Raw genomic sequence first — 12011 nt, 5'->3', positions numbered from 1 at the left:
TCATTTTCTTTGGAGCAAGGCCATGTGACATGGGGGCAAAGAGTTCTGGGCAGAGAGTCAAGTCATAGCTTCTTTTTTTTTTTCTTTAAATTTATTTTATTTTCAATTCAGGGAACAAAACAAGCACATTTCCATAACACAGTATACTAAAAAAGATGTTTGCATATGAAACTGCAAATCTATCGTATACAACTTGCTATTCCTTCCAAATATACAACAGTTAGCATGTAAATTTCTTTTTTCCCTTTTTTTCCTTCCCTCCCCCACCCTACATATGGCTACCATTAGACACAAATAGGCATATATATATACATATATATATATATATATATATATATACATAATGATTCTATACATACTTCTACTTATCGGTTCTTTTTCTGGATGCAGGTAGTGTCTCTCTTCATATGTCCTTTATGTATTTATAATAGTCAAAATTACTCAGTTGCTCAAAGTCATTGCTAAAACAGTATTGCTGTTACTGTATACGATGTTCTCTTGGTTCTTCTCACTTCATTATTTCCTGCAAGTCTTTCCATGCCTTTTTAAGACCAATGAGCTCATCATTTCTTATAGCACAGTAGTATTCCCTCACAACCATACATCTCAGTTTGTTCTGGAGTTCTAATAAATGGTTATGTCTCTGATTAATTTCTTCATCTTTGAGGACCAGCTGATCTTTAAGGTTTTCCTAGCTCTAATGTGTCGCTAAGTGTAAGACAGGTAACACGTAGGAAGGAGAGCTGCTAGCACAGATTCACTCTTGATCTGGTCAGACAGGAAGGACACTAAGACAGCCTCAGAGGGGTTAATAAGCTTACTTTATTCTAGTCTAGTCTGAAGAGGGTTTGTTGATAACAGGAGCACCAACTCCTACAGTATTCCCTAATCATCCTTCTTTCAGGGGCCGGTGAGAAAGGGGGGCAACTACCCCTACATCTCCATGGGGCCAATCAAGACAGGCACAGCTTGTACACTTCCCTAAGTCCCCTAAGCCTCAATAGGGATCGGTTGAGACAAGCACAGATTCCTCCCAAGCCTTGATGGGGGCCGATCAAGGCACACACAGCATTCCAGCTTGTGTATCCAACCTAAGGGTTCCCCACTCACTGACTAGTGCCCACCTGCTTTATAGGGCAACAGACAAAGAAGGCATCTTGCCAGCAATAGCCTCACAAGTTTAAATTATCTCACCGTTATATTTCACTGTGCAGTCACAGTGGATATTTACAATTTTAAGCATAAATGTTTATATTATTTATCATTATATAATGCTACACAAGCTTGGTGGAATTGTTTTCAAGTCATGAGCCTGGGAAGTAGAGATTGTTATGGCCATGGATCCTGGGAAACTAAACTCTAAGAAAGAATAACAAAAATCCACCTTATATACACTAAAATCCACCTTACATACAGTAAGGTTATATTTTCAGAAGGCATAGGAAACTTTCAACATCAGGATAATGTTGTAGAACCAGCCCAGAACGGGTAGTCCGAAAACTCAGGTTCTAATCTTGACTCTGCCCTGAAATTCTGTATGACTTTGGACAACTCCCTGGGCTGCCTCGATCTCCCCTCTATACAAAGACAGGACTGGATTAGATGATCCCTAAAGTTCCTTGTTCTCTAAATGCCTGTTGTTCTCTGTGGTCTTGAAAAGGCTGATTTTGGGGGGATATTGGAAGAGGGTTTGCTCTCGTGTTAACATTTCCCCAGATGGCTGCTTATGAAGGGGAGTTATTGCTTCCTTCCTTCTTGAAAGGTTAATCTTTTGTTATTTAGTCTTTCCTGCAACACGTTTTATTCATGAATGTGTTACTCAAAAGTGGGTGTGTTCAGAACACTCATGGCTTATGGCCAAGGCCAGGGTTTGGCATCTCTTGGGTGTGGCTGCATATAGGCTGGTTTGGAAGAACTGACTCATGTATAATCCTTTACTTATTTTGCCCTATTTAGCTTCTCCATTTTGAGCTAACTTCCCAAGTAGCCACATGCACCCTGGGCACCCTTACTCAGGGGAGCCTTTCTCTTCCTCTGCAGGTGAGACCTCTGGGTCTCCACTCTACCCTGATGGGTTACTAGAGCTGGGATCAGGAAGGAGGAATTGAATGATCCCTGCTTAGCAAATCTGTTAATCCTAAAACTGGAAGGGTTGCCAGAGTTCCAGCCCTCTGTCTGACACAGGACTCCAAGTCACAGAATTCCTGATAAGAGGGGACTGTTCGGTTGTAGAAAGATCACTGGACTTGGGTTCAAAACCACTCTTCAATATTTCCATCTATGTGACCTTTGGCACACTTGGGCTCTGTAGACCTTGGTTTTCTTCTTTGTAACACTGAGAGAGTTGACTTGATGGCTTCTGACATTCTGACGTTGTCTAAGAAGGTGAATTCCACTACCTTGCAGGATAGCCTGGTTGGACAGCTCCACTTGTGGAAAGTTCTTACTTATGCTTCTTTATAAGCTGAAATCTAAGTCTAAGGTGCCAACGAGTAGGCCATGTCCTCATTTCTCTCCTAGGGATGAGAGATGGTGCTATGGGGTATGGTCGAATCTTTCTGCTTTAACAAGCTGGTAATGCCCATTTGGGAACTGTGGTATTGATAGACAAAGAGAGAGAATGGGGTGGAGGGGAAGGTGGAAGTGCAGTAAGATGGGAAACACTGTAGATCAGGAGAAAGGAGCTGGCCTGGCCCGACCGAGAAAGGCTGGAAAAGAAGGAGGGTTACAGGAGGCTGGCTGATGCTTGCCTGGGAAGGGTTGGAGGTTGAGTACCTAGGTTAGAAGGTTAGGGATTGGACGGAGAAGAGGAATGGGCTGAAGGTCTGAGGGCAGTATCTCGAGGAGGGGTAGCAGAGGGCAATCTCCCCGGGGACGGGGAGAAGATTGGAGAGCAAGATCCTAGGAAGGCCCCGGGACCGCGGTAATCCGAGGCCAGCTGGGGCGGGGGCGGGGGAGGCGGGGGCGGAGCCGGGGGCGGGGATCCCACTGCCCCAGCCCGGCCCCGCCCTGCCCATACGGGGAAGCCCGGGCCCGGACACAGACAGGAAAGTCTGCAGGGCCGGCCCTGTCCGGCTCCTGAGCCGCTGCCGCTGCGGTCACCGTCACCATGTCAGGTCAGTGCAGCCTTCTTGGACTCAGCACTCCTGCCGAGCACAGTGGAGCAAAGGCAGGGGCTGGGCCCGGGCCAGGGGGTCCCAGGCCGGCCCTGGCAGAGCCCCCAGGGCCTGGGGATCGGGACAGAGAGAAAGGGAAAGGCAAGGCGCGGTAGCCCGAGTATCCCGCAGCGGCGCGCACGCTTAGCTGTGTGTGCCAGGTTGGTTTGTCTGTGTCTGCTCAGTGCCCCGAGAGAAGGCTGGGTCGCTGGGGAGGTGGGAAGGAGTGGGGTCGGTCAGCGCCACTTCTAGAAGGGGAGAGGGCAATCAGTGGGGTGAGACTGAGAGCACAGCCACCTCTCCTCCTACCGCCCCAGTCCCCGGGAAAGAGTCGGTGTGTTCTGTCTAGGGGCGGGTGTCACCCCCTCCCCCCATAGTCCCCAGTGACCTGAGAGATGTTTTCAGTGGCCTGGGTCAGCTTGGATATTTTGTTTTGGTCAATCGAGCTTGGGCTGGGCACAGAGTGCATCCTTGGTACCGACCTCTGGTTTTCTTGAGAATCCCTCTGCCAACAGAACAGACAACTGTATCCGGAAAAAGAGAATTGGGTCTGACTCACTGCAGCCGTCAGGGTTTTCCCCTTGGCTGTTACTTAAAGTAAACGGGTGAAAATCAATGGCCCTCAGTTGTCAAACAAGTGACTTCCAACTTTTGTTCCTGAGGATATGCGTCCAGTTGAGTAAACTGCAGGACTTCTCTCTCTCACCTAGAGGGGATAATCAACCTTGCTCCCTCTGGCCCCAAAGTGTATGCTTTAGAAACCCAATAACTCTGGCCCCAAGCAACAGAAAGCTGACTTTTCCATTCTTCTGGGAAGAGACTTGTTGACCGAAAGGTTTTGGGAGAGTTATTAGAGTATATAAATGTAAGCTGGTATTGTGTGTGTGTGTATGTGTATCTATTGAGCGTCTTGTAAATAGAGCTCAAAGGTTTACAAGGTATTTTACATACATAATCTCCCTTGATCATAGATCTGCAGCAGGGTTTCTTAATCTGTGTGTGTGTGTGTGTGTGTGTATATGTATGTGTGTGTGTGTGTGTGTGTGTGTATATACACCATGAATCCTTTTGAGAGTCTGGTGGAGTCCCTGGACTACTGAGAATAATGTTTTTAAGAGCATAAATTAAATATATAGGATTACAAAGGAAAGCAATTATAATTATAATATTAAAAATAAAGATTTGTTTTCCTGTCCAAGTTCGTGGACACCCCTGAAGTCTACCCATGAACTCCAGGTTAAGAAACTCTAATGTATAAGAGACCGTAGAGATCACCTAATCCAGCCCTAACATTTTATATATAAGGAAACTGAAGCCTAGAGAATGTGTCCAAAGTTACATAGAATTGAGATTTGAACACAGGTCCTCTAACTCCAAATCCAGTGTTATGTCTACTATGCCATTCTGTCTTCATGGAGTCACATGTGGTATCACCCTTCTCCTGATCACCCAGGCTTGAAATCTTGGGATGGTTCTTTCCCTCCTCCTTGGCCCTTCTATCCAACTCAGTTATCTGGAGGTGGGGCAGTCTAAGTATTACTGCTTTCATCTTAATGAGGATCAGGCAGCCTCAGAAAAGTGAATCGAATTACTGAAAATCATAAGGCCATTAAATGGGAGAGTTGAGATTCAAACCCAGATCTTTTGGTTTTTAAAACCATTATTCTTTCCCCAGCCCCAATCTTGGCAATTTTTTAGGTACAGCCCCTGGAATAAAAATAAGTCTTCGGTATAAATGATGCAACAGGATAAAATCTTTTGCTTTGAATGATGACATTAAACTGATAAGGAGAATGTTGGCCTGAGCAATCTTTGTACTGTCTGTGGTTGGGACTGAGAAGATAGGGACCATCTCTTGAAACTCTCTCCAAGGACCCCACCCTTCTCCAGAGGGCAGATCTCTATTCATTGTTACTCATGCCTTTTTGTCTTTCTATCCTGGGATCATGGGGATGAAGTGCAGAGAAAAAAAAACAGTGGACAAGAAGTGCTTGCTCAGGCTCAAGCAAGATAATTACAATTTGCAGTACTCACATGCAGCTTACAGTGCTGAAACTCTACTCTACCTGCCCCCCCCCCCCCACCATGTTACTGGCAGAGCGAATCAGATTACAAAGATGGAGAAAGCCAGGTGACTTCCAGACTCTGATATTCCGGTTGTCAAAGCATGTTTAAGGCAGCATGTATCAAACACCCAGGAGTGTTGTTGAATTTAGACAACGAGTGAGTTGGTGCATGCCAAGTTCAACTCAGCTATTAATGTCCTTGCTGTTAGCTGTCTTGTAGAGAGACTTTCACAGCAACCCTTCCGTTGACCAGTGGTTGTATCTAAGAGTTATTTAAGTTCATAAGCCTGTTTGTGAACTTGAGCCCAGCAAAGGAAATGCTTTCATGTACTAGTAATATTAATAATAACAACTCACATTTGCAATTTGTTCACCCCAACCTTGGTAGGGTAGGTGAGGTAAGTCTTTATTGCCTATTATATTATATTATAATTAATATATTATTATATTAATATAATTAATATATAATTATATTAATATATAATCTAATATTAATTATATATAATAAATATTGGTGATAATATATAATTATAATTAATATGTTATTGCCTACAGATGAAACTGACATTCTGAGGGGTTAATTGATTTGCTGATGGTCATACAGTACGGTTGGAACTTGAACCCAGCTTTCCTAACTCCAAAAAAAGCACTCATTCTCATTATGCTAGGTTAGGAAAGCTAAACAATTTATATTCCATTAATTGCTTTGGGTTTTTTTTTAAATAGAGTCCTACATGGTACATGGGATCATTTCTTAAATTGTTCTTAAGTAGTGTAGGTGTAAAGATAGAGTTAACAACTGAATTGCCTTTCCTGCTGAGGCATCAGGTTTGGGATTCCTGTAGTCAGAGCTTGACTGGCTGCCTCCAGAGATTCCTGAAAAAGCTGTTCTTGACTGACACCCATAGGGAAGAAGGCTAGCTAGGCCCTCAACTGGCATCTTCTATATTAATGACATTCAAGAGGAAAAAAACTTTAAAAGATGCATATTATGTTAGCAATGTATTAAGTTTCTTCCTCTTCCCTCATCCCTCCCAAAAGCTCATGGGTATGTCCCTCATTTTGTTCTCTCTCCTCCCATTTTTGTGTTTTTGTTTTTTCAAATCAAAATCATACCCTGCCTATCGAAGGCACAGTAATGGACTGGCAAGAGCATGAGCTGGAGGTCTTACCCACTAACTCACTCTAGGACGTTGGCCAGGACCCCTCATGGACCTTTGCCAACAGTTTGCTCATTTGTAAAATAAGAGCTTGGACTCTAAGGTTCCTTCCAGCACTTGGTAATCTAGGATTCTACCTTTCCATATTGTTCTACTGTTCTCCATTAAAATACAGGCTTCTTATGAGCCTAGAAAGCCTTTCAGTACTCTTTCAGCTCTGATGTTCAACACAACAACTATCGTTAAGTGTCAGCCACGTGTCTAGCCTTGTACTGTCACAGAAATACAAAGATGGAAAGCCATACAGTACTGCAACATGTATATGAAGAGTATGATGCAATGTAATAAAAAATAATTATGGCTATTATTCAGATGAAGCTTTAAGGTTTGCAAAGCACTTTACAAATGTTATTTTATCCTCACAACAATCCTGGAGGTGCTATGATTATCCCATTTTATTGATGAGGAAGCTGAGGCAGATAGATGAAGCAAGTTATCCAAGGTCACACAGGGAATGAGTGTCTGGGGTTGGATTTGAACTCAGGTCTTCACTAGCTACTGTACCATCTAGTTCTGATAAGGTTGGAGGAGATATCTTTGTAGATAAGATGGAGAGTTGTGGTTTAGATAACAGTAGGGACAGGTGGATTCCAAATTGATTGAATGGCCAGGTGCATTGATGTAGTGGATACAGTAATGGCAAGGTGGTCACTTGGGCACTGTGGCAGGCACCGGGGATACAAAGAGAAGCAAAAAAAAAAAAAAAAAGACAGTGCCTGCCCTCAAGGAGTTTATATTCTAATGAAGAAAGATAACACACAAAATGGAGCTAGGGGGAATACTGAGGTATGGTACTGAAGTCCAAAAAGGCAGAAGCACAACCAGGAGGAGAATAAAGATTGGCAGGTCTGAGCCCCTTCCCCAAATGGAAGAATTGGGATGGGACCAGCTTGGTAGAGGAATATTCAGGGTGAGAAGGCCTCTGGGGAGGATGAATATTCCAGGTCATCCTCAATGCTGAGGAAGGCTCCATAATGAGCCTGGAGTCAAGAAGACATGTTCAAATGACACCTCTGATGATTGTGTGCCTATATAGACAAGTAACTTAACTTCTTTAAAACTCAGTTCCTCGTCTGTAAAATGGGGATAATTATGCAGGTAGTACCTATTTCACAGGATTGCTATTAGGTATAGATGGGATAATATACATAGTAGATTTTGCAAACCTTAAGGTGCTATATAAATACCAACTTAATAATACAGGATGTGAGCTAGGCCTCTAATGGAATGTTCCAAGGATTTGTGGTTGGTCTTGGGCCATTCAACTTTTTTAAAAATTTGTAACTTAGATAAATATATACGAAATTTGCTTAGTAAATTGCCAGTGACACAAAACTCGGAGAGAAAGCTTATCCATAGGTTGGGTGACAGCGTCAGGATCCCACAAAATCTCCACAGGCTAGAATGTGAGGTGGAATGTAAGTGTGGTGACATTTAGTAGGATTGAACATGAAGTCTTGCCTTTGAATTCCAATGATCAATTTCACAGGTACCAGGTGAGGGAAGTACAACTATATGTCAACTCTGCATTTGTGGCAGCCATTATAACATGGATTCCCTATCTGGTATGGTCTGAACTAGCTGGTCTTTCAATCCTGTGAGCTATCAGGCAAACTATAGTAAGAAATTTAAGGAGAGATCATTTTAGTTTGGAGGAATCAGAGAAGGCCTCATGGAAGTGATGGCATTTGAGCAAAGGCTTCAAGGAAAATCTGGATTTCAACAGATGAGAAAGGGACACGTTCCAGGCGTGTGAGATTGCCTGTCCAAATGCACAGAAGTAAGAGGTCAAAGAATGAATTGGGATTGGGAAATAACCATGATAATAATAGTAATAACCGACTTTATATAGGGGGCTTTAAGACTAGTAACATTAGTACCCATCAGGTAAGTACTTAGGTGCAGCCTCTGGAATAAAAATAAGACTTCAGTATAAATAATGCAACAGTCCTAAGACAGACATAAAATCTTGTAAGTATTCCCCATTTTACAGATACAGAAACTGAAGTTAAGTAACTTGTTCATATTCCCACAGCTAGTAAGTGTCAGAAGTGGGATTTGAATCCAGTTTTCTCATATATTCAAGGACAGTTATTCCTTCCACATTGCCACTTTCCCTATTGTGCCGTTTCAATATATTGGAGTTGGCATAAGAAATTAAATGGGAATTTTGAAGAAGTTTTGTGGAAGCCACAGATGACATGTGGAGGCCAGCAAATGATATAGAAAAAAGTTTAGAAACCCAGAAATGCACAAAATATATGTGTAGTATTGTATGATATCAACCCAAATTTATAATAACATACTGTAAACACCCCATAAAAGAAAAAGAAAAATATTCAGACCTTTTCTATGGCACAAAGGGAAGGCCAAAATATTTTACTTAGATCTTCCAGATCACAGGGGTGCCACACTCCTAACCCCTAAAATGTAGAAAGGATAACTGTATAGCACCCTTTTCACAGCACCCCATTATAAATTGGTAGTATTAGTCCAGTGTGGCTATAATTCAGGGTGTGTGAAGAGGACGGGATGCAATAAGTCTGGAGGGGTAGGTTAGATGCTTTGTGTTCCTGAATCCATCTGCCTAGGTGGAAGGGCAGACCTCCAATAAGCTAAGCTGGCCATTTAGAATCATCCTAGATGGAAAATATTGAATCATTGAATGGCTGGTCTGTTTTTATGTAGGATTTTGTGTCTGCCCCATGTGCCACTTGTTTAGTCAAGAACTAGGCATCACATGCACAGGTCTCATGTTTCTCATGCTAGAACACATGCATTTGGCCCATGATAAGCCAGAGGAGGGAGAGCCAGAAGAAGAATAGAGACCATTCCACACCTGTTGAAGGAACTGGAGATGTTCAGCCTGGAGAAGACAAGACCTGGGTGACTCAAGCCCTGTCATCAAGTATTTGAAGAACTACCATGTGAAAGACATTTAAACTTATTTCATTGGGCAACCTGGGGCAGAACTAGGACCAATAGGCAGAGCCACAGGGAGGCAGATTTAGGCTCAAGATCATGTAGCTTATAGTATATAGTGAGTGATTAATAATATATTTTCATTCATTCGAAAACAAAACGTTTTGGGATGAGGGATAGATCCTGGACCTGTGATTTCACTGGTATAGGGACCTCCCAGGTGAGGTCCTCTACCTCTGCAAGTCAGCACCTTCTCTGCAATTTACAGTCCTAGAGTTGCCTAGAGCACTGACACATGAGGTAACTTGCCCAGTCACACCCATACCTAGTATGTGTCAAAAGCTAAACTTGAACCCAGATCTTCTTGGCTTCAAGGCTAAATTGCCTTCCATTATACCATTTGTTATTCAGTCATGTCCAACTCTCTGTGACCCCATTTGGGATTTTCTTGGCAAAGATACTGGAGTAGTTTGCCATTTCCTTCACCAGCTCATTTCACAGATGAGGAAACGGAGGCAAACAAGGCTAAATGACTTACTAAAGTTGTGTCAAGCTAGATTTGAACTCGTCTTCCTGACTCTGCATCTGACACTCTACTGTGCCACCATGCTGCCTCTGAAAACATCTAGATCTGTCTAAAAGTAGAATGGGCCACCTAATAAGGGTGTGCATTCTCTGTACAGTGTGCAAGCAGGACCTGGGTAGCCACTCGTCAGTGATTTTTTTAGGGAGATTCCCTGCTCAATTAGGGGCTGTACTACATGAAAATCTGGGCCACCTTCCAGCTTTGATATTCTAGGATTCTACATCCTAGGTCTCTGATAGTAGACTTTGGCTTGTGGTAGTCAGCCTAAGAATGGTGAAAATGCTTTAGTGTTACTGTTTTTTCCATTTGAACAAGGCCATCCTCAAAACCAGTATTTTCGGGTATTGCCCAGCGCCCTTCCCTCCTTCTGTATTACTGTTGTCCTTTCCTCCACACAGTGCCTGCCACATACAGGGGCTTCTCCTCCCCTCCAGCCCCTAACAAGTGAAGCCTATAATCTAGGATCTGGTTTGTGGGTCCTTGCATTGGAACCCAGAGGAAATTTTGAATGGTGTCATTACTTCAAACCAAATGCATTTATAGGAGTAGCCACAGGCTATCCTTGCCCTGAGTTTGTACCTGATTATTTCAGAGTCTCATAAAATGTCTGAGCTGGAAGGGATCTTAGAGGTCATACAGATAAACCCAGTCATTTCACTATTAATAATAATTTTAGAGTTAGTATATCTTAGTGGATAGAGTGCCACCTTCCAACTCAGGAAGACCTAGGTTCAAGTACCATTTCTGACATTTAGCGACCATGTGATCCTGGGCAAATCACTTATACTCTTGGGGCCGAGGCAACTCACTGAGACCAGAAGTTGCAAAATAGAGATCTACATTATGAGGGTGTTTCCTCAACAGAGTTCCACATGTGATAAAAATCATAGGTCCAGGAAAAAATAATTAACATAATTTATTTCTGTCCCTTTTAAAAATTTTAATTTAATTTTTTTACAATTAACAAAGATCCATTTTCTTTCCTCCTACCCTGAAAAACAAAACCAAACCCTTGTAATATGCATAGTCAAGTGAAAAATTTCATGGTTTAAAACATATATGTGTATATATAATATGTACATATATTTATATATTATATATACACATACACATACACACACATAAACACATATGTCTCATTCTGCACCATCATTTCTCTGTCGGGAAGTGAGTAGCAAGCTTCATCATCAGCCCCCTGGAATTTCCAACGGTCGTTGTATGGATCAGAATTCTCAAGATCTTTACAAGAATGCAGTCTACATTGTTCTGATCACTAAAGTTCATATGAGCCTCTCCAGTTTTCTTTGAAACCTTCCTTTCATCATAGTATCCCACAGTAGTATTCCATCCCATTCATACAGCCGAACTTATTCGGTTATCCCCTAATTGACAGGTAGCTCATAATAATTAATACTACCATTATCAACACTATTAATATTATTGTCATAGATATTAATTATTAATATAATTGTTTATGTTAATTATCAATGTAGATTATTAAGTATTATTAATTATTAAGATTAACATCATCATTATTAAGAGTTGGTCTTTACGTTAGGGTTTACACAGCACTTTGCATGCTTGGTCTCATTTGATCCTCACAACAACCCTGTGAGCTCAGTAGTGCATTTCCATTTTTACAGATGAAGATACTGGACTTCATAAATATGAAATGCCTTGCTTGAGACCATACAGTGGTTGAACTGGGATTAGAACCCAGGTTTCCACTGGGCAAGATTTCCCGTGACATCTTAAAAAACATAAGTTACTAAAATGACATTCAGCAGCATATTTAGGGGTAAAGAGTGCAGCAGAAGTCTATTGTTCTAGATATTCTATCCCAGAAACTGGGGATACAAATTTAAAATTGAGGCATTCCTGCCCTCAAGGAGCTTATATTCTATTAAAGAGATAGGACATGTTTACAGATAAGTAAATATGGAATATGTACAAAATGAATGCAAAATAATTTTTAATGGGGGTAGGGGAATCAGGAACAGTTTCTTGAAGGAGATGGTACTTGAGCTGAACCTTGGAGGGGTTCTAAGAGGTGGGGGTGAGA

The 12011-nt window shown here is 42.0% G+C and overlaps 1 protein-coding gene across 6 annotated transcripts in view; it reads left to right on the top strand.

Annotated features, from left to right (window-relative positions):
- The window catches only part of CARD19 (caspase recruitment domain family member 19), a 47969-nt gene that overhangs the window by 7126 nt on the left and 28832 nt on the right, over positions 1 to 12011 (top strand). Inside the window, exon 1 of one of the 6 annotated variants that reach the window (XM_036738937.1) lies at positions 2991 to 3116. The exons of 4 other annotated variants lie outside the window; for them this stretch is intronic. In XM_036738937.1, coding sequence (XP_036594832.1) covers positions 3110 to 3116 — 7 coding nt within the window. In that variant the 5' untranslated portion in view covers positions 2991 to 3109. Of the gene's footprint in view, positions 1 to 2990; positions 3117 to 12011 lie in introns of those variants that run through there. One more of the 6 variants, XM_036738934.1, reaches the window with a different exon arrangement.

The sequence above is a fragment of the Trichosurus vulpecula genome, chromosome 9 (assembly GCF_011100635.1).
Source record: "Trichosurus vulpecula isolate mTriVul1 chromosome 9, mTriVul1.pri, whole genome shotgun sequence".
Classification (NCBI taxonomy): domain Eukaryota; kingdom Metazoa; phylum Chordata; class Mammalia; order Diprotodontia; family Phalangeridae; genus Trichosurus; species Trichosurus vulpecula.
The sequence above is the reverse complement of the archived record's forward strand: the minus strand, read 5'-3'. Positions and strand labels throughout refer to the sequence as shown.